This window comes from Caloenas nicobarica, chromosome 1, assembly GCF_036013445.1.
Source record: "Caloenas nicobarica isolate bCalNic1 chromosome 1, bCalNic1.hap1, whole genome shotgun sequence".
NCBI classification, from domain to species: domain Eukaryota; kingdom Metazoa; phylum Chordata; class Aves; order Columbiformes; family Columbidae; genus Caloenas; species Caloenas nicobarica.
This window is the reverse complement of record NC_088245.1, coordinates 65439847-65467583: the sequence shown is the minus strand read 5'-3', so window position 1 is coordinate 65467583 and position 27737 is coordinate 65439847. Positions and strand designations below refer to the sequence as shown.

Here is a 27737-nt window from a genome sequence, read left to right as displayed (position 1 = left end):
TAATGAAGAACAGCTGTTCACCAGCCACTGTGTTTATTGTCTTCTTCCATCCTCTCTTCTGCAGTGCTCTCAGCTCTCTTACACTCTCAGGTGATATCTATTATACTCGTTCTATCTTGGTTCCAGAAAACTTGTAATCCCAATGTCAGAAAAGAAACAACAGTTACAGGTAAGAAATAACTGAATATAGGTAACAGTGATACAATATAGAATGCAAGAGGATGGCATATTTGTTGCCTTACTAGAGTTCAGATTTTTTCAGGCATTGTGGCAACATTCCTACCTTTTAAGGAAGGATTTAAGGAGGGGTGATATGTTAATTAGGATAATTAATTAATTGTAGTTTTGTTAACTGTCTTCTATAAAATGGAGTTCTTCCCAGAAAAACTGGCAAATAAGCACTACAGTATCATAGCAGTATTAAAGTGCAAAAGATGAGAATCAGAACACATGAGTTCCTTAATATCTGATTACCTCACACATTTAATGTATCTTTGTGGATATTATATCACTCCAGATTATACTTAAGCAGCCAAATGAAGATATCTGTGCTATTGCATTTTAATGTAGAATAGCTATGCACATTCAAACTAAATACTTTTTTTTTTGACCTGAACATCTTTTGTGAGTATTTTGATGACTACCATACAGTCTGTAGTTTACAGGTGCATTTTATTCAATGGTACGTAAGTAACTGCATAAGCACCCCATCATAAAGTAATGTCATGGAGGCGTCCCAAATATAAGTTTAGGTGGACTAGCACTCCGATAACATAAGATAAAGGTTCGGATATTAGGTTAGGAAATTATTTGGGTTGCAGTGAAATAAGAATGAGGATCCACAGCCTGCATATACGCACTCACAAGAAAAACAAACCAGAGCCCTCTCTGCCCCGTTTCGCCCATAAAAGATAAACACTAGCCTATTGAGGCCAGGACTTACACTCATAGCACTAGATGTTTTATAAAGTAAAAGCTATCATATTCAACACGGGAGAAATGAACAAATCTCCATTATTTAACAGACTACTATACTGACTATAATTTTATAATCGGAGTAGAAGCTGTATTTTAGGACAGTGGTGATGCCCGGATCAATACTTCCTGAGGATGGTTCAATTCTCTAAACAAAAAAATAGAATTACTTGTGAGGAAAATCACTGCACTGTCTCACAGTAAGTCTAAAATTTACTATCAAAAACCTCTCTTGAGCCTATACAGTTTTCCTGCCTTTTCACAATACCGCTTTAAAACAAGAACTAAAAGAAATAAGTAAAGTACATTATAAAATTAGGCTGGTTGGGTGGAATAAGGATAGGAGTTCAGAATGGCTCCCTGGAAAGAAACAGGATTGGCAGTTGTGTAGAAACACCACGATTTTCTGGCTACCCTGAAATCCAATAGTTGCATCTTCTATTGCATGCAACTCTCATGATCAGGAGAGACCTAGGGAAACCTAGGAGAAAGAAAGCAGTGAGGAGTGAAACTAAGGTTTGAAGCTCAGGCAGTGGAGAAGTGATGAATGAGTGGATTCCTTCTGTTATTTAGGAAGAAAAAGGCAGAAGTATGTGTACCCATCTGTAGTACTGTAGAAGTTAAAAATAAAGAATATCGAAGTTTAATAATTCATTTTCCCACATTCTTCTATTAGGCTGGTGAAATAAGTGAAACACGTGCTATGGGTTGCAGCAGGCTACATCAAGTTGTGTGCAGAATGGTACCACTATCCAATGACCTCTGAAATACAGAGGGAAAAATAAAACAGACCAGAATATTAAAATACAGTGCCTGCAGTACCAATATGTATTAGAATATTTGAAATATTGGTATCACCTGACCTAAACAAACTTACCCCAAAGCCCCCCGTTATTCTGCCTTTATGCTACATTAGAAGAAATCCTTTCCAAAGATTAATCAGCTTAGCTAACCATACACCATTTAAAACTACACAGAGTATTAGCCATTCATAGAGGATACAATTAACTAAATGTGTCCTTTCTGCCTGGCAAGCACAATATAGCTCAAGGTGGATCTGAAAACTGAGAATGGACCCGGGCCAACATGATCTCAACTGTTATTTTCAATAATAAAATACAGCTAGCACCTCAGTATGCAGCTCTCACTTGAGTGCAAGCGGACAGGGACAAAATGCAGTGTTCTGAAACAGCTTCTATGGAAATCATGCATTGTTTGTGACATGTATTCGGTCTCTGGAGCTCCAGTCTTATTTAATCCTTTAGTTTTAAATGCCATCTTCCAAAACCAAAGGGTAACAAGTACAAACTGTGTCTATAAAACAGCATCACAACTTTATTCTCAATAGCTAAGTATTGAAATGCAAGCATACATTATAAATAGAAAAACAGCTGGCTTGGAGCACATTGCAAGCCACTAGCACAGTTGAGGGATTTGAATGACATCATAACCCGTGAGAGCATGTTGCTGGCCAGCTGGTGTTATTTATAATATACTCATAATTGAGGAAAAATAAAAAGGCAAAAGTTAGGTATTGCAGAACCAACAAAGTTGAATTCTCTCCTTCCCAGCGTCATTTAAATTGTTATCAAGACTAATTATGAAGATTACTACTAAAAAGGGGAAAAATCACTTAATAGTTACAACAGCACATTTAAGGTAAAAGTCATGGAAGCCCTGTCCAAACTGGGCTACTTGTTACCATCTTCACAGAATTGTAAATTCTAGGAAATGATACAACTTCTCCTGCGTGGTTGCTAAAAGATCACAAAGCTATTTTGCCCTATTTCCAAGTAGTGCTCAACAATTCTGTTATTTTTAGTAAATTACAAACTGCTATTTTAGGGTTAATAACACAGAGAGTTGGAGGTTTTAATTGTTACTCAGCCTATAGGCATGCCCAGTTTAGTAACATAAAGATGCATTAAGTAGATAATAGACTGCCTGTCTTTCTCTACTATATGAATAGAATACTTGTGTCTCTATGCATAAATAAGATGTGTACATATATACAAAGGTATGCATATATACAAACAATGCTCTTACTTATATAAGTTTTTATATATTTGAAACACAGACACACACACATACAGACAAATGCACACATAGCTATCTGAAAGTTAACCAGAATACATTTTCTTATTCTTCATTGCAGCACAAGCTTTTTTTGCCTGCTAACCCCTCAGTCACTAATTCACATTCTTTTAGAGGGAAAAAAAAATATGCTTCTGTGCTCTAGTTTTAAAATGCAAAGGTATGATGTTATTTGTCACCATGCCCAAAAAAGTCCTTACTCGGTAACTTTGCCAGAAGAGGGAGAGAGAGAGAAGGCAAATGCTCCCCCAGCTGTTTCCTGTCTACAGTGTCTGTGTAATGTAGATAAATGTGAGGATTTTCTCTAAATCCCTCTTCTGTTTGCTAAATCTCACTGTCACTGCTAAAATCAGAGCAGATAGAGCCTGCGCAATGGAATAAAGTCCTCAATATTGAAATGTGACATTGCTCTCAACATCTCACATCTCTCTGGATTTCTTTTTTCTCATCATTACTGCTAACAAATTCATTTCCAGACTTTGCACTTTTAAGAAGCAATGGAAAAAATCAACAGTCTTTCAACACAATTAGTTAAGTGCTGCTTTTGTGATTTCTTGAAGGTAAATCTTTATTACTATTTCAAATAATTTTTTAGTTTTATTTTACTGTGTATTTTCTGCTTCTGGTTTGAAGAGTATTGTGCACTTTTCAATAACATTATTTTAGAACTAAGAATTATTTATAAATTGCTGAACATGCAATTTTATCTGATCTGGAAAATGGCTGTATGTAATAGTTGCAATTACATAGATAACTGTATGGGTAAACTATTGCAGATACATGTCTTAAATCTCACTTCTATTCAGAGAACTTTGCAATATTTCAGTTATGTCATTATTAAAGGGTCCAATTACGTCATTGTCTAGATTGTTAATTAATGCTTCTGAAAACAAGAACTTTTAGCTATTTTCTGCAGGTGCAGGGTTTTATAGGAAAAAAGGTATTATTCACATGTTAAGTTTCTGCAGTTTTGTTATACACAATTATAGATAAAATGTTCATGCTTTCACAGGGAAACTTTTAAGGGATGTTGTCACTGCAGCAATTTTCTGGCAGCATTGTAGCATTAACTTGGTTTTTTGCTTTCATAAATTAAAAGTAAATGTGAAGTTCAGTTTGTTTCCTATGTTAGAAACCAGCTGCGACTCTTGCTGACCTTGCATATTTCTGTAGCTTAAGAAACTGTACATAAGGAAAATGGAAATTCCCCTACATGTTCATCTCCAAGTTTTCCCTTGTAGGGAGGGCTGTTTCAGGAAAGTTTGCATGTGAAGTTTCATGTTACGACCCTATGATTTCTACACATTAGTATAAACTGTCTTTAAGTAAATTTGGCTTCAGTAGGTACATTGACCTCTGTTTCTGTCAATTGGCTCTAGTTCAACTTTCCATTATCAGCAAATTTATATCCTTCGATGACTTTGTGGGTTTTTTAAATATTTTGCAAGGACACTTATGCAATTCACAGAATTCTCCTGTTTTAATTGTTTAGGGCCTAATTATTTTTTTAGAGTGTATTACACTTAAAACACACTTATCTCATTCCTTAATGTGATTCAAAAGAGCAAGGCTGTAATTGCAATGGATGAAACCATTCTCTTAATGTACAAAAGGCCATCATTTCCAATATGCTTGAAGGTAGTTTTTTTTTTAAGTATTAAGAGACATAAAAGTAATGTGCTGGCTCCTCAGCTGGTGCATCCTGCCAAGCTTCCTTGGAATCAATGGGACATATTGATTTAGGTAACTATGTAGCCCAGATTCTTTAATCAAAGTTATAATAGCAGTATTTAAACCTTGATCTATTCTAGAGTATATATGCTTTATTTATGAAATAATTACTAATTAGTACTGTTATTACATACTAATTTCATACTTCTCTATGGCTTGGTAATCAGGTCCAACCTCTATGTAACTAACGTAATTTTGAGTATAACTCTTGATTTATTTTTGATAACATATACTATCTACAAAAGTGTTGCCTCCTTCAAGATATTTATAATTATTGTAGATGTTCTTATATGTTATTAAAATGGTGAAACGTGAAGAATTCTTATGTACAACTTGTGCCAACTGATAGTTTGTTACATGAAGAGGACATACATAGAAGTATTGAGCAGTACAAGAGATGTAGGCTGTTAATATTCCTCTGTGGTGCCATTCTTCTGGACTATTAAAAGAGGAATGCAGCAAAAGCTGGTTGTTTTACTGAAAAAAGAGGAAATTCCAGCTGTGAAAATATGGTCAGTCATTCTATGCAACTAAAAGAAGTGCTTAACCAGGCTCATCCTGAACCTGTATTCAATTTCCAACTGTAATACGATGCTTCAATAAACTCCACCCACATGCCAATGCATTTTCTTTTACGCTCTCAACTTTCTACTCAAATTGGGGACATTGCAAGCACTCTGCCTGTTTCTAAAGAACCTGAAGCAATATTGGATTACAGCTTTGTATTTTCTTAAGAATATTCCTCTCACAAACATATCGAATCAACTAATGTTATGTTTAATTAAAATGATGAAGTAAAGTTAAAGTTATAAACTATGTTTTGGAGTTAGCTTTGATGAAACAGTGCCTAATTTAACAAGTAATTGACTGAGCCCTAGAAACATGTGAGTCTGTTTTCTTTTCCCAAAGTTTTGACTTGTTTGAAAGTTCTTGACTGTTTTTAAATTTGGAGATAAAGTTAGAAAATCTCTGTGGTTTATACTGTGCAGCCTTTTTGGCTTCCACTAAAGGAAAAACAGTAGATAATCTGTTTTGTTGTAGTTCAGTGCTGATATTTATCTGACAATGCAACACAGCTGAAAAGTCTTGAAAAATACAAAATTGTTAAATGGCTAAGTTTTATGTTTGTTTCTGGCCCAAATGTTACACAGGAACAAACTGTTAAATACATAATGTTCTTGTATGTGTAATGTCTTTCAGCCTTCTGAGGTGGTGTGCTAAACAGCTTTCTGCTTTACCTCCTCAGAACTGGGAACCATCTTAAACTGCAGGTGCATCACATTTATCTTAGAAATGGAAAATTATGGCAAAGGAAGAAAGGAAATTTATGTGGTTAAGATATAGAATCATTACAGGAAATAATGGCTTGTGTTATCATCATTCATTTATAATCTGGTCTTCCTCCATCTGCCATTGAAGTCATGTCCATGCATTAAAGCTGCTTGTTTTTTTCATGGCAAATTTGGCTAAAGAGTCCTGTGAATGCGAAAATAATTATTCTTTTTATGATATAATATGGGATTTAGATTTGTTCATTATTTTCACAGTGGAAATATCAGGAAAAAAAGGGGGGATAAATTCTGGCTTATTTATAGATTTGTCTATTATTCAGCTTTGACTTAAAGTTGAAATAGGGGACTCCTCCAGCAAAGTGCTAAGATCCCTTGCCAAGAAAATAAGAATTCTTAAAAATTATTGACTAGAGAAGCCTCAATATCCCACTGGATCTGATCCCATATGAGGAGACAATGGATAATTTCATCAGTTTTTCAAAAGTTCAGTGAAAAAATAAGATTAAATGGTCCCTGAAACCCTGAAAGAAACTTTAAGGAAGATTAATCATTTCACTCCGACTACTTTGCACTAGTCTGTTAATACAAAGCAGCTTTAAGCCAAGGTTAACTGTATGTGAAAGAAAGATTTGTAACTTCTTCCTTGACTGCAATACTAACATTAACCTTGAAAGACAATGAAATTAAATGCAGATTTACACCTTTCAAAACTCAAATATTTGGCAAGTGATCTAATTCAGTTCAGAATATGCATTAAGAACATTCTTCACTGTCCTGCTACTAAATACAAATAGATTTTCCTAGTATTTAAAAAAAAAATAATGCTATCATCTTTGAGTTGTTGTGTAAGATGTTTGGTTGATACAAATTGATATAAAAGGAAGTGGATAAATGGAATGGTGCAAATTTATGCCCATTGAGGACTGGCTTTTCTTCAATCATAAGTCCAGGAAAAAGGTAGTTTGTAAGCAAATGTAAATGAGAAAAGAATTATCACATCTGTGTATACCTTGTACCCAAACCTGACTAAGAGGATATAATGGAGGTCAGTGAAATTATAGCTGCTTCCATCAAGTAAAAATACAAACCCTTAATACTCCCACTAGTGCTCCTCTTAATTTCTTGAATGTTTCCACATGTTAACTTGCTAGGAGCAGAGGACTGATAAGGGTCACTGGATGTGGTCCCCTAATATGGAATGTCTCACATCAGCTCTTCTGTAACTTTGGCAAGCTCTACCTTGAAACTTCTTCTGTTCTGTCCTGGTATTTCCCTTTTTAAGGTGGTGGGAGAACCATGGAGTACTAATTATGAACCCTTTTCCTACTGAGCCAAATTTCCTTCCATCCAGTTTACAGCCATTTATTCTTGTGCCAGTGCTGTTCTCTAGTTTAAGTAGCTCTTCTCTGTCATATGTCACCTCTGTCTCCCACAGTACATTATTCTGGGTTTCCCTTTGCCTGTCTATTGCCCTCTTCCACATCCTCCCTTTGCAGGAGCAACTGTAAATCATGGTTACTGCAAGTTTCTCTAACTACATATGCATGTGAACCAAGAATATTCACCAGAGGAAGTAACCAGTTTACAAAACAAATGGACTAGAATATGTAGGCAGTTGCAAAATTATGGTGACGCACTTCCTGATACTGTGTTTATTGTCTAACAAATTATAGTACATATGCACTCTCATCTCACAAGGGTGCAAGAGTCATTTTCTTTGGGAGTCTGTTGGGAAACTCTAATACTGCTTTTACTTCTTTGGCAGGTGAAGATGCACACTGTGTCCTACATTCATTTCTTCTACCTTGGCCTGTGTTTGCTTACCTTAACCAATTCTGCTGCTGCTGGCCCAGAAACACTCTGTGGTGCTGAGCTGGTTGATGCTCTTCAGTTCGTATGTGGAGACAGAGGCTTTTACTTCAGTAAGTCAAACCTTCATTTCATTCAGCTGCTAAACTTTTCCATGTAATCCATTGGAGTTTGCAACTGGTCTAAGCAAGCTTAGAAATGATCAAACCAAGCTGCAGAGCATGACTAGTAGCCTCTATCTTGGAGATGCCCAAGTCTTCAATGACCTTAATTCTCAGTAAAGGTAGAGCTGTGCCTGTATTCAGCCTCTCTGAGTTTCTGAGAAATTTTCGTTTTCAGACACGTTACTGTTTTTAACCACTTTCCAGCTGCTGCTATTCCACCTGCTATATTACTGCTTTCTGCTGACCTGTCGCTGAAATTAAATGAATGAAAGTACATGTTAAACCCAAGATATTCACGAGACAGAACTGCATGTACCTGTTATGTCAGACGACTTGTAAACAGTTTAAGTACACATTGTGTCATATTAAAAACACACTAAGCTTCAACATCTGGTTTGAAAAAAAGAAAAGCTGGAAGGCAGAAAGCAGAAAGTTACCACATCCAAGTACCCACATGCTTTATCAGTTAAACTGAGGTGAAGATAAATTCATGCATGGTGAGATAATAAAGATTAACACCAGTACTGACAACAGACAAAATTAAGTCTGCAATAGTGTGAATATATTATTTCCTACACTTTAGAACTGAACATCACAATATTTTTACTTTGTTGTGTCTTAGATTGTGCAAAGCTGAAGTAGTTAAATGAGTAACTCTTTTATCTTAGTACCTTCTTACAAATGCTGTCAAGATCAGGAAATACACAACTTGTAAATAATAGAAATCTATTACTAATTTTCAGCTATTTGCTACCCAAACAACATAAAGTTAACCATAGAATCAGAGTCATTTTCATTGGAAGAGACCCTCAAGATCGTCAAGTCCAACCATAACCTAACTCTGGCACTAAAAACCATGTCGCTAAAACCTCATCTGCATGTCTTTTAAACACCTCCAGGGATGGTGACTCAACCACTTCCCAGGGCAGCCTGTTCCAGTGTTTGACGACACTTTCTGTGAAGAAATTTTTCCTAATATCCAATCTGAACCTTCCCTGGTGCAACTTGAGGCCATTTCCAATGAAAATTTAGCTAGGAATGTATTAATTCGGAAATAATTAATTATTTATTCAAAACATGCAATAATTTGTGCTTTTAGAACCTCCAAAGCTAGTGTTTACTTTTAATGATAATATGTGCTTGTCTGAAGTTCCTGTCTGAAGTTACCTTTTCTTCAGGGTCTCAGTTACCTTTCCAAACATGAATATAGCTAAGAAAAGGAAATATGGGGTTATTAGGCTATAAAGACATGAAATTAATGGAAGGATTTTTTTTCTATTTATTTTTATATTATTTATGAGGTCCAGCTTTTTTTATTATTATTTTTACAATTCTCATTTTATCCTAAGAATTCTAAGCTATCATTTTTGTTTTTCTGATCTTCTCTACCCTATTTCTATTCATTTCTGTTCATGAAGTTATTGCTTTCAATATTTTTCTTCTTGCTTGCAATAAAAGTAGAATCAGGAAAATCCAGATTCTTGCACCTTAAATTTACAGAAAAATCTGATTTCCTCAATATACAAACAACAAATATTTTCATTGTCTTCTTGGCACTTTCTATTAAAGTTTAGGTTTGAAACTGGGAGCCTTAGTTTCATATATGTAAAGTATTTCACTAAAGTGCCCTTCTTTTCTATGTTTAACAATTATAGGTATTGTTAATGAGCATCTACTCAAGGGGGCTGTTTAACTTAGTAACCTGGTGTTAAACACAATATGAAAAACACTGGAATATCTTATAAAGGAATTTACATTTCTCTACCAACACTTTATGTGTTCATTTGAACACCAAAACCTGTTACATTTATCAGTAGCTGAGTTACACTTAAGGGGTGATTCACGTGTCCTACATATACTTTCTCTTGGTGGTTGGAAGGAATGTAAAAGAAGACTTGCATCTCCCCCTCTTGTTTCTGCACCAGAAAATGAGACAATATGTTGTGTCCTTAGAACAGCATAGCATTTTTTATTTTTTTTTACAGTGCATGTATCTTAGGCATTTTCCCAGTCCTGGAAAAATGTTTGTGCTTGTTCAGACAACTATCACACCTGCTTACCACAAGGGAGGATGCTATGGCCAAGCAATCAGACATACTCTTACATGTACTCTTTGTGTCCCTTAAGGTAAGAGGACATGTGAAATGCTAATTATCAGCAATAACTCTCTTCATTTTCAATATCAGTTATTCTAAGGTCACACAATCTGTTTCAAATTGCTACATTCCCTAAGCTAGATGATCTTTACTTTAAAATACCTGGATGGGTCTGACATTTTAAAGGAGATCCTTGCCCTTGCAATTTTGAGTTTTACCTGCTGTCAGTAAAGACTTTCTCTCTAGTTTTTCTTGTTGTTTTCTTACGTTCTGAGTTTTCACTTGAAGTTAATGTAACCTTTGACAGCATAAAGGTCTACCGTGTTTTCTATGGAAGACCGTGGAATGTTTTACTAATGAATGACCATCCTGGTTTAGGAAAGGCTTGCAATTTTGTAATCAACAGACTGCAACTGCAACATTAAAGAGGAATTTTATGAAGTTGATATGTGGCCCTTTGATGCTAAGCAATGTGTGTCCTCCACCTGGCTATTTCTGATTCATGAAGCAGCAACTTAATCCGTTTTATCTTCTCCCTATTGTTAGTGTTTAATCTAAAATATAAAACTATAGAAAAACAAGTTCAGTAACACTGGTGAAAAAGCTGGAGATCCTTATATCAAATGTACTACAGAATGCAGCACATTATTGGAAGTTTATAATGTTGCTCCATTTCATTGAACTTTTTAAAAATGCTACATCATTTGCAAAAGTGAAAAAAAAAAAGTGACCTTTTTTATTTTATTGTGAAGCGAATGTAAATTTAAATTGTATTCTAAGCCTTCTATTCTCATACTCTGGTTCATTTATATAAAGTATAATCAACAGTAACGTTTGCCTTTAACTTGCACAGGAAATAGCTGTGAGGGAAGGTTTTTCTTCCATCATTCTGTATTTCACTAGAGACTCCAAATATAAAGAATACCTTTTGGCTGAGGTGGAACTCCTGGTTCAGATTCAAGGTCAAAGCTTCTGACTATTCCTTGGGAGTTGTGGGTGGAAATAAAGATAGAAATAATTGAGTTACTTTCTGTGGAAACTGTACTCCACAAGTACAAGGCTATATCTATGGCTAGGACTGGAAGAAAAGAATTTCCTTTATATAGACTACTCTGCCCAACTTCTTAGCTATAAAAGGAAATTCTTTACAGTTCCTGAAGAGATGCCCCAGCTGCTTACCACACACAAAGTATTGTTCTTCAAAAGGAAGTCAAATGTGGTTTCTACCACTCCCTTTTTTCATGAGGTAGGCTGGCAAGGAACATTTTTTAAAGACTTTTAGGGGAGGACACTGCACAAACCCCAAAACAGAGCATCTGCTTTTTCTCTTGGTCACATTTAACCCCAGTCAGCACTGGCTATTTCTTGGACAGCTTTTTCTCTCCCATGATTCACAAATGAAGAGCACTTTTTTACTACATTTTATCTACACCTATAAACACCTCTCCAGTAGAACTGCCACTGAAGCTTCTGTGTGCTAGTTTATGTTAGAAGAAGCCAACAAACAGATCCTGGCCACAGCTACACAAGTGGCTACACTTAGACACAACTCTTCTCAATCAATATTTCTCTAGTCTCAAAAACTCTGGATTCAATAGTCATGAAGAAAAGGGGGATTGCTGCAATGTTCATTAGAAATTTAATGCCTTGGAAGTTCTACCATGCCACTATTATTACAAAACGATATTGAGGGCAGAGAATGTTGGAAAAACTGAAAGGACAAATAACAGCAAACTTACAGAAGTGATATCCCAGGAGAGGGAAAATTTTGCTCGAAATAATCTAGTCTTATCACAGGACTTTACTTTGTAGATTAATCAAAAAAGAGATTATTTTCTTTCTTCATATAAATCGAATTTGATGAACAATCGCTCATTCTTGCTCATGTTGTTTCCTCAGGACTACAAATACCATGAGAAAGGAAAGCAAATGTAGTTTGCTATAAGGAGCAAGTGCTATATTCTTTTTTATCTAGCCTCTTCTCCTTTGAAAATATACCTTTTCCTCTTCCAATAAATGGATACCAGTTTGGCTAACAGTACACATGAGTGCCAATAAATAAGTAGCTTTCTTATTTCCTTGGACACTTTTGGTCGCCCTAATTTCTAAAGCCCAAGTTAGATGACAATACTTATTTGAAACCATGGCAATCAGTTTCATGAAGTAAAAAAACCAACCAAACTAAACAACAAACAGACAAAAAACCAACTTTTTTTTCTGTTAAATAAACCTACTTTGGGCTTGTGGTGAATCTTCTGAAACACCATTTGCTTCAGAAAAGAAGGAGCTGAATTAGATACCTGATACAATGGTGTTTCTCTGATATTCTTCAGAGTATGAAGAGTGACCTGGCACATGCTTCCACACATAAAAGAGTCAATCCCATAAAAGACAGGCTTTTCTGGTATCCAGCCTAATGGACCCTGTGTCAACTGCTTTGTGAACAATCATTACAGTTTTTTTACTCCTTTTTTTTTTTGCACTAAGACAATCAGAATTGTGTATTGTCTTCGGGCATATCCCTAGTTGTGCGCAACATAAGATTACTGGTTTTTAATAATCAGAAAATTGGGATAAGACAGTGAAAATAATTTTGGGTAATTAGAGCTGTCGTCAGATCTCATTGCTTTGTAGAACTAAGGTATAGATCAAGGAATTGCTGCCTTACAGAGGAGAAAACAGGGGGCATAGTAATAGGCAATTACATTTTGCTTCTTCCATTTCCCTTTAGTTAACAGCTTCTTGTTTACTTCAGGAAGGCTGCTTTTAAGATGTTATTAAAGTTTCTAGGCCTGTCAAACCTATCAACATAATTACAAGAGATGGCATGGCACTCAGTTCTTTAAGTACTCCATACCTGTAGGAGCTATGAGTCATTAGCTCCTCTCTGTGTCCCTGATTGAAAGGAATGCTAATGTTACAAGCCCAGGAGGGGCATGCTGAAAACCTGCGGTGGACACACACACATCCTGTGGTTTCAGTGACAGTCTTACAAATCTTTGCAAAGAAATGCTGGTCAACTTGGCTATGTTCACACAGAAAGATCTGAGAGTGTAAGTTCCTTGGTTTGGCTATGTGCCCCGTTCACATCCAAATCCTTTATCCATGGGAGATGTGACTGTATTCCTCAATCTTTATCCTCAGGTTCTTCACTTCTTACAGGAAAGTTAGCCTGGAAAGGAGCTAAGATGTGCTTTAGCCAGGTCTGCAGGGTCAGTGCTCAGGGAACCAGGACTATAGGCACAATTACTGATATACTTCTGTAAGAAGAAAAAGAAGAAAAAAAAACCCCACAAAACACACACAAAACCAAAACAAACAAACAAACAAACAAACAAAATAACCACAGAAAACAAACAAACAAAAAAACCCCACACCAGCTCTGATTTCTGGAATGGTATCACTGTATAGTCAAATAACTGATATATAAATTTGGTATCTGCTCTGTTGCCCCTGGTAGTAATCATTGCATAAGTTCTCTGAAGTTCTCTGAAGTTCTCTGTCCTTTTTTATCACATTAAGAAAGGCTAGCCAGTGTTCATAAAGGCTGACCTTAGTTTAGTGAGGTTAATCTCTAGTTACCTCTTTAATAACAGAGAGAGAGGTTCTGCCTTCTTTCTCCACGGATCACACAGTGAATCTAGGAGGATTTAGCCTCTAAACCACACTAAATTTAGACTCTGCAAACATTTTTCCTCAACAGCTAGTTCTCACATTGCCAAGCATTTAATAATTTTTCAACCTTTTCATTAAGAGGGACTCTAGTAGTAATTATAATTTTAATGAGGTGAAACCATTGATCAAAATTTCAGCAAGAAACACCTCTGCAAAGAGTCTCTACTACCAAAACCAAATGAGTACAGTTTCTCCAGAAGTTCAATTTGTATGTGTCCTTATTAGCCGTTAGATGTTAGAGATGATAATGCTTTTTATGATGTTTGTCTTTATCTATGCACTAGACCAAGTTTCAAATTTGGTCTCAGATAGCAGAAAGCTGTTATTTGACATTTGATTCCCTAACTGCTATATGTATATCTAATGCATTGTTTAGTCTCATGTTGGATAAAGTCACCCAAAGAAGCATTGGGCAAGATCAGCATTAATTCTTGGCAGAGCTGCCCCTCTTACTTTTCCACTGAATCTTAAATACCAAGAAAAACCCTTCAGTAACTTAAATTCTGGCATATGCTTTATACAATTGGCCAAAACATTTGCATATGGACCTCTTCATTTGTTCTGGTATTAATAATGTATTTGCAATAATTGATCAACAGCAGCAAGAGTTGCAAAGCAAATTATTCAGTTTGCCAGAACCACACAGTCTCTTAATTAAAACCTTTTACATTAACTACTTTAGCATCTGGGACAATTTATACAGAGTGCTCATTCAGTGAAGGAAGTTCATACAGCCACTTCTCTAGACCTTGTTCAGCACTTCAGCTGTTATGCCTATTTCAAACCCTCTCCCATCACTGACAATCAAGCAGAGACTTAAAGCCATTTTCATTTCCGAGCTTTGCTAAAAAATGAGAGATCTGAACTTGTTTATTAAACCATGCCCAGATGTCAATATTTCCCTATGATACAAGCCTAATTGTTCAAAAATCTGACAACAAATGAAGGAGGTAACCAACAGTTAAGTCATTTCTCAGTCTAGAAATCAAGACAAAAGAAATACCACAAATGTATGCTTATTGAAGAATTTATGCTAAATTTATCTCTGGTAACAACCACAGGAACTTCCATGTCAAAAAGAAGAAGAAGCCATTAATTCATACTTTCTTTGTGGTGCATTTAATGCAAAATCACTATGCAAGATATAGCCCGAGTACTGGGTCTAAATACTAAGCAATCATAGGCATATTTCATGTTTGCATCAGTGAATGAGGTCCTGAGAACAGGAATTTTAACATCCACACATTACAACATCCACAGCCTAGGGAGGAGCATAACATATACTGACCAGTGGGTCACTCCAGCTTACAGAAAATTTTGCATTGTCATTGTAAGTAAAAGTTTAAAAACTCGAACCCGGTTAAATACTAAAAGCCTTTTTCAACGAAAAGGGTGTACCTTAGGCACTGTTTAACAAAAAGCTTTCAGAATAACAGGAAAAATGCTTTTCTTACTGTACCATGGCAAGAAAATCAAATGCTATCTTCTTTTCAGACTTTTAAAAGTATTAGACAGATCACATAGGTGAGCTTATCTTGTCAATTTTAACCTAGCAACTTTTTAGTTGAACCTCTTATTGCCTCTCCAATGCCAATTCCTGGTAAACTGGTTTTGAATTCCTTAGAAAACTGCTTTGAATTCCTTAGTAAACCTTAATTCCTACAAAATCAGACACAAGTCTGAGATACTTGCTGTATTTTCTGTTTGAGTCCAACATACAGTCAAATGTAATGTTTTCAATGTTCTTGCTCTTAAAAGACAGAGTGGAAGCTGTTTGCTTACCTTGTGTTAAATCCTTTGCTAGTGAAACTGGAATAGCTTCCTTTCATCAAATAAACAATTTAGAGGCCATCTCTCTCTCTTTTTTCTTTTTTTTTTCCCTGAGTCTACAGCATATTTATATATTTCCCATACTTCGAAATTCAGCTGTGATCCCAGTTTTCCCATCTATGTAATATAACTGTTCTAGAGTAAGAACATGCCTCCAGACGACAGACCCTTCTGCTTCCTTCTGTACCCATATAAGTGTGGAAGTAGGGAAAGTGTGTCCTGTTCAAGCATTTCCATTAGGAAATTATGGCTCATGCCCAAACCTGAAATTCTATGATTTTTTTTTATATATAGAGAACAATTTGTTTATAGTGTTTGTGTCTTCGTGTGTTGGGCAGAAATTTACACAAAGCTGAGTATGCAGAAAAAAGGCGGCTTTGGCTCAGACCATTCTGACTCAATCCAGCTCAGTGAACAAAACAGTTTTCTTTCTGAAAATAAATATTCTGGCAATGCTTATTGACTCTTTCTATTTCCAAACAAGTAAACACTTAAGTAACACCCACAGCTCCTATAAACAGCAACTTCTAAGGAAAGTAAATACTACTGAAAATTGTTTTGACTTCAAAAGAATGTTAATTAACAGCTATATCCTACTAAGGCAATGGATAAAAGCTTAAATTACGCATACAAACTCTGTTTTTCACAACGAGTCTGTATTCCAAAGAATATTTTTAAACTTATGTCTTATGCAAAGGTAGAAAAAGTATAAGTGGTGTGAGGAAAATAGTAGAGAAGATGTCATTACGGTTGTAGATCTGAAAAAGATGAGTACATTCCTCATTAGCTTTGATGTCTGCATGGTACTGTGTATAATAAATCAGTTTTACAACAGAGAGATTTTTTTCAGACTTGCATTAGCTAAACCGAAGGTTTCTTTTAACTCAGCCCCATCAAAATGACTGGTTAAGAGCTTCTATTATTATGACAAAATTTTTACAACTTTTGGTAAGTCTTCATTGATTACTTTAGGTCATGTGGAAGTTAATAAGGACATCTATTTTAGGCTAACATAGCAGGTTTAAATTGAACTTGCTTCATAGCTTGAAATTTCTGTAGACAAGTAAGATGTAATAATTTGTTTCTACATCCCCTGAATTCCTAAATTACTAGTCAACAGGTCTTCCATGAAAAAACTTAAGTTTTTCCTACGTATTTCAAGTTTTATGTTTCTTTCCATTAAAGTTTCCAGCCTTTCACAGACATATTTAGTTTGGCAGGAAGAATCTGGTGACTCATAGACTGAAGAGATTTGAGAGCAAGCTACTGAAAATGTATCTAATTTCTTCTTGTGTAATTTGGGAGCAAGCTACTGATAGTATGTCTAATTTTCCTAGTTTAATCAGATGTATTATTGGCAAATACATGTCCTGAATAAAGGTCATGTTTATTACTGAAATATATAGATAAGATTAAATGCAAAAAGACCATATATATTTGCTTTTAGAACACTTCTGTTTTTTCTAACTGTTTCTGGCATTTTACTCTAAATCAATGGGCACTGAATGAAAACAGAGGTACTACTGAAATAATTTGCATTATGACCCTACTTATATTTTGGAATTCAGTAACATCAAAGTATTCCTTACTGATGTTTTCTGGTGTTGTTTTTTGTTTGTGGGTTTTTTTTTTCTTTTTACAAGAGAGGATAGAGGTGTCTGAAGAATAGGCCATGTCAATATACCTTCACGATTCACATGGAGAAGGATAGATGTGTAAGAAAAGCTCTCTTTTGTATTTTATGTTGTTAACTGTACTGTTCCTTTCACCTCTTTTCAGAGAAAAAACAAACAAACAAACAAACTTTAGTTCTTTCTATGTGGACAATCTGTGACAAACATCAATTTCGTTTATCCACATACAGATTGAACCTTTTAAATGAGAAAAACTGAACAGAGCTTGATCCAATATACACAAGAAGATTTTGGTTCAAATTCAATCCATCTACTTTTGGGCACATAAATAAGGTATCTGAGTTAGGAGCCTACTCAATCTCATTCCACAGTCAGTGAGAGGAGTTAGAAACTTTCAGAGCTCTCATTAAGTTCTGAATATCCTGTAGGATATATTTCTCCTTCTCCACTAGGTTAAGAAAGGAAGCTATGGCAATTGTATGCTTAAGTTAGTCAAGTTAGTTGAGTAAGGACTCTCCATTAGGAGCCTAATTTTGGTGGGATGAATCTGTTTAAAACCACACAGTGAACTTCAATGTGGAGACGAGGATGCACTCCTATGGACCACACTTCAGATCAAAGGAAATCCAAGCTTTTTTTAGCTGCCATGGTATAATACAGTTTAGCAAAGACCCAGAACATGCCTTATGAGTGTAACAGCAGTTAGAGTTGCTCCTTTGGGCTTTAAGAGCTCCCAGGCCTTAGTCTGACTAAATGTGAACCCCATGAGAGAAAGCACTCTACTCTGAGACAGAAGTTTGTCTCATCTTTCTTGACATAATAGATAGAATATACTCTTAGATGCCATAATAAGTAACACTCCTTCATGTTTTATTCCTGCATAATGAGACAAGGTGCACTTATCCATGCATAAATAATGAAGAAGTTTTTTACACTCCTGTTCACACAGATTCTATTCCTATGAATATACATGGCCCAGCAGTTTTTTAAGAATTTGAGACAATAATAATATTTAAAACATGGAGCAGACATCTAAATACCAGACATCATTAAAGAAGCATTTTCTCCAATAGAAAGCTGTGCCATAAAGTGTCATCATGGAGAAAAGACACAGAATGATGTTCAAGAACAGTTTTGAGATACTCAGGCAATTTGAAGACTTAAAAAATAGCTACTGCTGACCTAATGAGTTAATCTATAAAATCAATAATATGACTAAGACAGAGCCCCACATGAGGTTGTTAGCCATTCAATGAGTTGAATTAACAGCACAAAAATCCCTCTACCTTCCTCGCTTCAGTTCCTCTCCTCATCCAAGGCAATACAGAAAGAGTACAGAACCACTTCAAAGACAACCATATTCCATGATCTTCTCTAAAGTGATCCCTTTGCAGGAAAGAGTAATTGCAGTAGCTGAAGTTTCCAAACCAGATATGGGGACATGAACTTTAGGTTGTTCCTATCCTGACAAACCTTTTTCAGTTACTGTTTGTTTTGGTTTTTGTTTTGTTTTGTTTTGTTGTTGTTCTTTTAAGCAGAGTACAGCACTAAAAACCAGAAAGGATTCTTTATATTTGCTGACAATAAATGTGTATACAGTTTAGCTTATTTCAGGCTATTCTTAATTTTGTGCATCATACCATTCCCAGTTGGTCTGGCTTGAGGGAAATGGAGTATAAATTAGCGTAGTGTTTTCACCACGTTCTCGCACTTCACTGTTACGTATTGACTTCTGCTTTTAAAGACATGAAGAGTGATCTTGTATGAGGTACTCACATGAATGATTTTCATACATTTCTAGTCTCCACACCGCTATTTCAGGAATTAGATACAGTAGATTTAATATAGCTTTCCCAAGATAAAATAATTTCAGAAACTGGAGTGGTCAAGATAATATGGTCATTCAAAAAATAATAGGAAGATCTTTTTGTAAAATTTGACCTTATCTTCTTTTTTTGCAAACAATGGAATTAAATTCTACAACTGCAGCTCTAATGGCTTTAGGTCAACTACCATAATATTTGTTAGTCATGTTATTTTAGTTTTTGAAAGCAGTAGGAGTTGATCCAATAAAAGACAACTATTTCCTGTTATCGCTCAGATGAAGACTGATAAAATGAGCAGATTTTATAAGTGGTGTTATTCTTATTGTTTGCTCTTTTTTTCAAATACAAGCTTATACTCTGATATGAGAGACATAAAGCTCAGATCTGTGGAAAAAAAATAACACTTTTTTTAAATAAATGAGGCTTGAACCCTCTATCAGGAATCAAATAACTTACAACAGATTTTGAATGCAAAATTACCATCTTTGATTTATGAAACAGGTGGGAGTGGCCTTGTTGGGTGTTTTTAGGATATCATATAAAAGCAAATGTATACCTACAATTTCACATGGCAAAAAAAACAGAGACTTTGTCAAGGAAAAGCTGATATATAGTATAATAAAGAAGAGACAAAGATTATACCAAAGAAGGGCAAATAGTGATGTTAATAACCCATGCTGGACCTGGCTAGGAGTTTCTTCACTCCATAATCCACAATCAGGAGTCCATGGATACTTAGTCAAGGTTATCTGTTAACTTCTTGACTTTGGCACTGAGGATAGTGTGAGTTAATTCGAGGAATTCTCTATACTCACTAAAGAAAACATTGATCATTGATTTTCCTACGTCTTTTGGCCATAAGTATTATTGCGCCACAAATATTTTCCCTTGACTGGATTCCCACTGGTTTCTAACTAGTCATCTGTTTTTCCTAAGAACTACCAGCTGAACTTCTGACATTTTTCCTTCTGTATTATAAACATAGCAAATAGAGGCTCTTTTGAACAATCAAGAGATACTACTTGTACCTGATTGGAAAAGGGTACATGCACGTCAAAAACCTCCTCATTCTTAACATGCATTCAACTTGAAAGTTTTGTAGTGTGATATTAAAGTTCATCTACCATTCATGGTACAAACTATTAAAAAGTATAAATTCTTCATACATAAGTGTTTGGTTTTGATTGTGTGCCAGGTAGATAGCTACATCTAAAAGACTGAACTGAACTTTTAAAAAGTGTTAATCTATTTCAAAACATTAGTATGAGTCTTGTGAAAAGTCAGTGAGACTTTGGAGGCTCCTAGAAGCATAGGAGGCAGATTTTCAGTGGTTTTAGGCTCAAGAGATTTTTCAAAAACAGTCATGTATCTAATTTCCACTGTTATCATGAACTCAATGACAGGCGGCCCTAGGCAGTTGTGGTTTTGGTGGGGTTTTTTTGTTTGTTTGGGGTTTGGGTTTTTGTTGGTTTTTTTTTGTTTGGTCAGTTGGGTTTGGGGTGCTTTTGTTTGTTTGTTTGTGGTTTTTAATCTTTCTAGGTGTATGCCTGTGGTTTTAGCTGCCTCAGTATCTTGGAAAATACCAGTCGGGGTCCTTCGCTACTTGTCTAAATTTTGTTTATTGACTACTTGTGAAAAATCTATCACCATTAAAAGCTCTTTAAAATAAGAATTGGCATTATGACTTGGCTTCCTCTCTGACGTTAAACATACTAATACGCTTAGTATGAAATCTTCTTATTTCTCGCATAAATATGCGAGCCATCAGATGAAAGCTAAGAATTTCCCAAGTGAGCTAAAAATAATGAAGGCTGAATTTGAATAAATATTCTAAGAGGCATTCTGGAACAAACAGTGGTTAATAAGTACTATAAATGCTACCCTTCTACTTAACTCATTTGCAAGATGCCAAAGCCTAAACATGGACCACAAACAATATGAGACAAAGATCGAACACGAGAAAAATTATAATCATTGCAGGAAGTTGGAGACAATGCATGTTTTGTTGTTTTCTTTGTCTTCTGACCTGAAAAAATATAATAATCTCTCAAACTTCTTTAGGATGTCTTGTTTTGGAGTTTCATGTACTTGGGACTCAGTCCTAGTCTCCACTCTGATGTGAGCATCTGACAGCACATAGATTTACTGCAATAATTCTAAATGCATGGTAATACAAGGAGTAAGAGAGTCTGCAGGATTTATTAAAATATTTAGTTTGAATAACCACAAATAATGCAGGAATGTATGAATTAAACGTATTATTAAACACGCTGCAACTCAAACAGAAAAGCTTAATGAAAGAACTAGTGACTTAAGCTGCAGTTTTAAGAATCCCATAAAATCAGGGAATGTTAGCCTTAATTTTGGTCACAGGCCAATCATTTTTACATTATGATACAGGCCATCATTAAATGACTACAGTCTTTAACAAAAAAAAAATGTATCCATAATTATGCAGTTTGCACACTTCTTGGGAGAAGGAAAAAAATCATTCAAATATTTAGTCTTCACTATGTAATGGATGTCTTCATAGCCTATTGAATTCCAAGATCCAAATGCTGCAGACAATAAGAATTCCTGTCTTCCTCATAAACTCCTCTAGAGTGTTCATCATATAAGTATTTGATTGCAGCACTCAAACAAGTGCATTATATCCCACAGTTTCCCAGGAAATTATATGTTTCTCTGAGCATTTGTAAGTTTTTTTGCCCTGGTAATTGTATATCCAACTGGAGATGGCAAGAATTAATTTTGCAAAGTAATTTTAACATTTGTGCTAATACTTTGTATCTTCAAAACAGAAGAAAAATGTCAATGAATTTAACTTAGAGACATAGTGTAGTAGTCCCTTCCCTTCACACAGGGCAAACTGAAGCAAAAAGGCAAAAACAGATCTTAAAACAGGCAGCTGCAATTGTGCCACTTGCTCAAAAGCAGCTTCAGCAAATACCCTGTCCTACCTGAGCTAACAAAGAAATTTTGGCAAACAGTTTTTGGGAACAAAGCAATGTAATCTTCCTCTCTTTTTGTCCAAATTTAAGCACCTTTCCAAAGGATAATTATGCTCTTTCTGCTCTCATGACAGTGACAGAAATTGCCTCATTCTTGTGAGCTGCAGAAATTGCAGAGCAGCTGCTGTGCAAGGCAGCAGCAAAGCACTGACCAGGAATAGTTCTTGTTCCAAGTGGCTGTTGATAAACAGAATTCAGTGCAGAAAAATTTAAAATTTTAAACTATTGAAATCTCTTGGTCAAGAGATCTGATTTTAGATTAAAAGTTTAAAAATAATTAAGAAAGAACATAAAAACATTAATTTTCCTTTTCAGCTAACACAGGAGCTTACAAAAGGTGGTACAGAAAAGCCCTATATCGGCTCACAAAAAGTTCATGAATTGCTACAGTGGTTCAAATACCTCTCAGAGTTGCATGCTAAACCTTCAGCTGTAATAAGTAATTTCTTATCTTCAGTAACAACAACATAAATTAGGCTTATCCTTTAATGGGTAGTCAATTGACTACCAACTGGACAAAAATTCATTCAAGTAATTTTATGATGTGTTAGCAGAGACCACCAGTGCATTTCTCAACAGTCACTGTACATCAGCATAATGTTTTTTACATACCAAGCTCTGTTGGCAATGGACAGTAAGATACTAACTAAAATCCACTTTATTTGTCAATTTGTTTTTTGCTTTGGTTTGGTTTGCTTTTTTTCCTGCTTTCCCCATATTGTATGCAACACTTGGAAAACTGTTTGTTCTGAACAACCTAAACAGATTAATATAATTTTGTTGTTCAAGTCTGTCCTAACTGTCCTTAATTTGACTTTTTTTAGACAAAAAAACTGATAGGCTACATATTGCCAGTATAGCTTAATAATATTTTGATAAAGCTTTCATTTTGCTGTTTCCCTGTAGTCTCAGGAGGTGGAGAGATGTCTTGGAAAACTGAGACCTAATTTGTATCAACAGTCAATTGTTTTCTTGCTGTAACAACTATAATCACAGAAAACTTGTGGCTGAAGTAAGCAGTTGAAATCTGAAAGTCCCATTATTTCTTATTTTGAGCCAGTACACACACACACAAAAAACCCACACAAAAAAAAAGCACACAACTTTACTTTGAACCACCTCTACCTCTTCAGTTTGCCCTACGTCCTTGTGCCGTGTTAAAAGCAGAGTCATAATCCTGCTTTAAAGTACTGCTTTGAACTTGTTTTAGACACATTTAAACTACAGTAATTTAGCTGATGGCTGCTTGATCTCAGTGCAGCCAGTGAGAAAGCAAGCAATCCAATGACCCCAAGTTCACTGAGATTGCTGGAAAATAAAAACAAGGGCTCAGAAGGCCAGTGCTTTAACACATAAAGAAATATATTGAATACTTCAAAAGATATAAAATTCTTAGAACTGTTGGACAGGATTCTGTGCGTGAACTTTCCTGTCCAAGTGGCATTGCTAAATATCATGACACCAATCAGAGGGCTGACATCATGTTATTGTGTAACTCATAACCAGAGAAATGTGATTTTTTTAAATGCATTATACGTGCATTCAGCGTCTTAAAATCTCAGCTGTGTCAGATGCTAAATAAAGTACAATTCAGGAGATTTATTCTGAAATATGAGCTCTTTTTGTGTTTTTTCTTTTTTTTCTTTTTTTTCCTCTTTCCTTTTCTTTTTTTTTTTTTTTTAATAATAATAAGGGGAAAAGAAAGTGCAATTGCTGAGTGAATGGTCTATCTATCAGTCCAAATTAACTTTGTGCAGGTTAGGCCAGACAACTATAAGCAATGGAGAACAGCATGTAACAGAAACTGGGAATGTAATCCTCCTCTCTTTTTCTTCAGACCTAAGCACCCTTCCAAAGAATCATTACACTCTTTGTGCTCTCACAGGGGTGACAGAAATTGCCTCATTCTTGTGAGCTGCAGAAATTCCAGAGCAGCTGCTGTGCAGGGCAGCAGCAAAGCACTGACCAGGAATAGTTTGTGTTCCAAGTGGCTGGTGATAAACAGAATTCAGTATTGCCAGGTACTAGTAAAGGGAATGACACGTACTCTTTGCTTGAGGTGACATGTGGTAGGGAGTATCTGGTGTTATCTGTTACCTGTCGTTTTAGAATATCAGTATACTAGGGCTGTAAATTAGAGGCACTATGTTGGACTGATTCTCCCGTTATGTGATCAAAGTCATCAGCAGTGGTGTAATGTAGCCATTGCCCTCTTGATGATTCACTGAGGAAACCACTAACACCGTCTTTATGATGCATAAAAATATGAAATAAGTCTCACAATAGCCCACAGGCTGCATACTATTCAATGAGTTTTGAGGCTATGCTTTCACAAGATAAGGGATGATATATCCCACATAACACCATCATCTGGGGTACACTGAATTACACCTTCTTTGGCAAAGATAAAAGGATCTGAATTTTTCTGAAAACAAATAACAAGACCACCATCTGGTCTTTCAACACTTAAAGCACACAAGAATTCTGGACACAGATTACTTCCAGTGTCAAATCCACAGTCATTGTTTTTTTGATATGCTGCATATGATGATCTAGTTGCTAATCCATTTTTCATATGTACAGAAAATTTATTTATGAATTTTGCCCTAATAAACAGAAATGGTGACATGTGGAAAAGCCTGAGCCCAGCAGTACACAATTATGGCTAACACAGTCCCTTTCTGTGCAATCCACGAATCCAGAAACAAGACTTCAGAATATAAGAAGCCTAATTGGTTTAAACTCTCTCACATCTTTTCTATTTCAGAGGACAGAGCAAGTGCTTCTGTAGATAGGCAATGGATAAAGAACAAAACAGCTGGGAGTGCTATGGCTATTTCTAGCTCAGGGACTAACTAGCTTACGTAACCTTGAACAAACGAATTTTATCTGTATTTGTCGTACTTTCACCATGTGTGAAAATGAGGCAATGATGTTTATTCACTTTTTAAATGCTTTTGAAATCCTTCGATTCACGTAACCATTCAAATTCATCCAAATATTTTTTAGAAGCTCACCCATATATAACTCAACCACTGGAAGGGTTAAAGTTTTAAGCAAAATGCCACATTGCAGTATGGATGATAAATTACAGGTAATAGTCTAAGGCTTAGGAAGACAGTTCAGTAAACGCAATAAAAATAGTTCTGTTTATATAAGGGATAAAAATTGGCTACTGCTTTCAAACTAGAAGTTAATGTAACCATATTACTGCAGAGAGTCCCTCAAACCATTTTCAAACAATACTATAACAGTTACATAAAACTTAACGGCAAGTTAAGTAGATCACCCCAGCAGGCCCTCTGCTTACTGCAAGTATATGGCACAGAGTTCACAAGTTACTTGAGACTCACTCTCCCAGCCAAACGAGTCAAACAATAACACTTCTAGGCGCTGAAACACTTTTCCTTGGATTTCAGCAGAAGCAGATGTGAGGCCGACTACACACTGAACAAAAAGAATATTTTGAAAAGAGAATGGCAGCAAAAACAAGCTCAGCTTGCAGTTTTTTCTGTAATCATTCCTGCCTTTCACCTTGACACTAGCTTTCTAATATTACCCTCTTCATCTGGAGATCAGTGCAAAGCTTCAATAAATTGGAAGCTCATTTCTTCATGTGTGCTTCGGATTCCTCTGCTAAACAAATCGGTGCAGTGTTTCAATCTTCATTTTACTTTGGGATGTAAGTTCTGAGTCATCATCATTTAATTTTCTCCAAGCCTCCAGCTCGTGTTTTCTGTTTTTCTTCCTGGATGTGTCATAACAACTGAATTGTACCACCCCAGTAAAATGGTAAAGCCCAGCAGACATCTGCCAGCAACAAAATACTGTTCTCTCACTCTGCTTCCCCACACATTCCACTTTTCACACCACTTTCCTTGCATCCTCTCAATAAAGCCGTAGAGCCTAGTAAGCAATTTCTTTTCATTCTACACAACATTCTGCCAATGCTAACAGAGGGATGAGGCAATAAATCAAAAGAATCGCCTCAGAGAAAAGTGCACTTGCCTTGCATGCTCTTTTCCCAGCCCTATTTCTATCAGTATTCCCATGAGGTTAACTTCCCTGAAGTCAGTGACTTCCCTCTAGGTAGGATATCTCTCAGTTCTGGGTCAATACTGTGTTAATGCACTGTGAAAGTGTTATTTTTCAGAATCGCTAAGTAATTTTGATTTGGGAAAATCAGTTAAGTTTTACTCATTCAAATTTAATAGAAATTCTGTTCAGAAGTTTACAGCATTCTTAAGGCAGTAATAATAGAAAACAAAATCCCTTCATCTGAGCTTTGAGATACTCATCACTAATTTAAAGGAGTCGATACTCTAGTATATTTCTTTTAAAAACAATCATTATACATCAGAATTGCTTGCAGAAGAAAAGAAGGTGAGAATTAGCAGTAAGAGAAAGGTGTTAAAAGCAAGGCAGAAAAATTTCATCTGGAAAGAGGTAAAAACAATGAATCAGAAGAAAACATCATTTAAGACAGAGGTGCCTTTAAAAGTTGCTAATAAAATTCTGTATTTGGCAGCTACCTTACCTGAACTAGGACTTTGATTCCTTTGACGGTGATTCATGTTTGAACCCGATTTCAAGGACAGTTCTCCTCTCAGAAATGCACAGCACATGCAACTGCATCCCATTTTTCTTACCAGCTCTGGGTTGGGCAGTGACTGCACCGTGTACTAGCAATTGCATGTCAGTGGATTGCTACATAAGTACCAATCTTGCAGTCTTGGTTAGTGCAGACTGTGGAGTATCTCTATAGAAATACCCATACCAGATCATCTAACCACAAAGTAGTCACATGTAATTTAACTTCAGTCTCAGTAGAGTCCCAGAAAAAAAAAAAAAATTAAGAGAAACTTCACCTCCATGTTCAGATGGGGAAATGTCAATATCAGAAGCAGATTCAGTTGTGGTAGCAGTAACAGATGATATCAGCCATTCTAAAGAGCAGGAGAGTTGCCAGATGGCAACTCCTTGAAATTGTCATGAGGGGTATAAAAAGAAAAACACTTGTGGCAGCCCAACACTTCAGAGAACTGAACTGATAAATACTTATACTGGACTGATAAATACCTACACCTGCCTTTACTGGCAAATATCTCAGAACCTTGGAAACTGGCAATTTCTGCGTGCAGGACACAAGTGCACATATCTGAAAGAAAGTAATTTCCTTTTTGCCTCCTCCCTGAATTCTACCTTCACATCATGGAAGCACAAGGGTTATTCAAGAAAACAGCCATACGCTTCAGAGAAGAGGGCCTTACGTTTTAATAGGAGCAAAACCACGTGACTTCTAATCTTGTTGTCAGAAATGACTCAACAGTTTTAGCTGCACCTTTCTCTCTCACATTACTTTACAAGAGGAAAACAAAAAAACCTCCAAAACTTATCAAAGATGCACAGTGCACAAAACCTGAAATGCAGATACTTAAGGTTTACTTAAGTTATAACAATGTTAAGGCAGATATTAATATTAGAAATTGTCAGGAAATCAGAAGTTCAGGTGTTGTTACCTGTTCCAACTATTAGTGTCAATGGCAATATTATGGTCCCAAAAAATTATAATGTATATGTATGATTACCAAACTGTGTTC

At 35.8% G+C, this 27737-nt stretch overlaps 1 protein-coding gene across 1 annotated transcript in view; it reads left to right on the top strand.

The window, feature by feature from the left end:
- The first annotated feature begins 3451 nt into the window (after positions 1–3451).
- The window catches only part of IGF1 (insulin like growth factor 1), a 50878-nt gene continuing 26592 nt past the window's right edge, over positions 3452–27737 (top strand). Inside the window, exons 1-2 of the mRNA XM_065648992.1 lie at positions 3452–3629; positions 7858–8014. Of these exons, the coding sequence (XP_065505064.1) occupies positions 3567–3629; positions 7858–8014 (220 nt within the window). The 5' untranslated portion in view covers positions 3452–3566. The remainder of the gene's footprint in view (positions 3630–7857; positions 8015–27737) is intronic.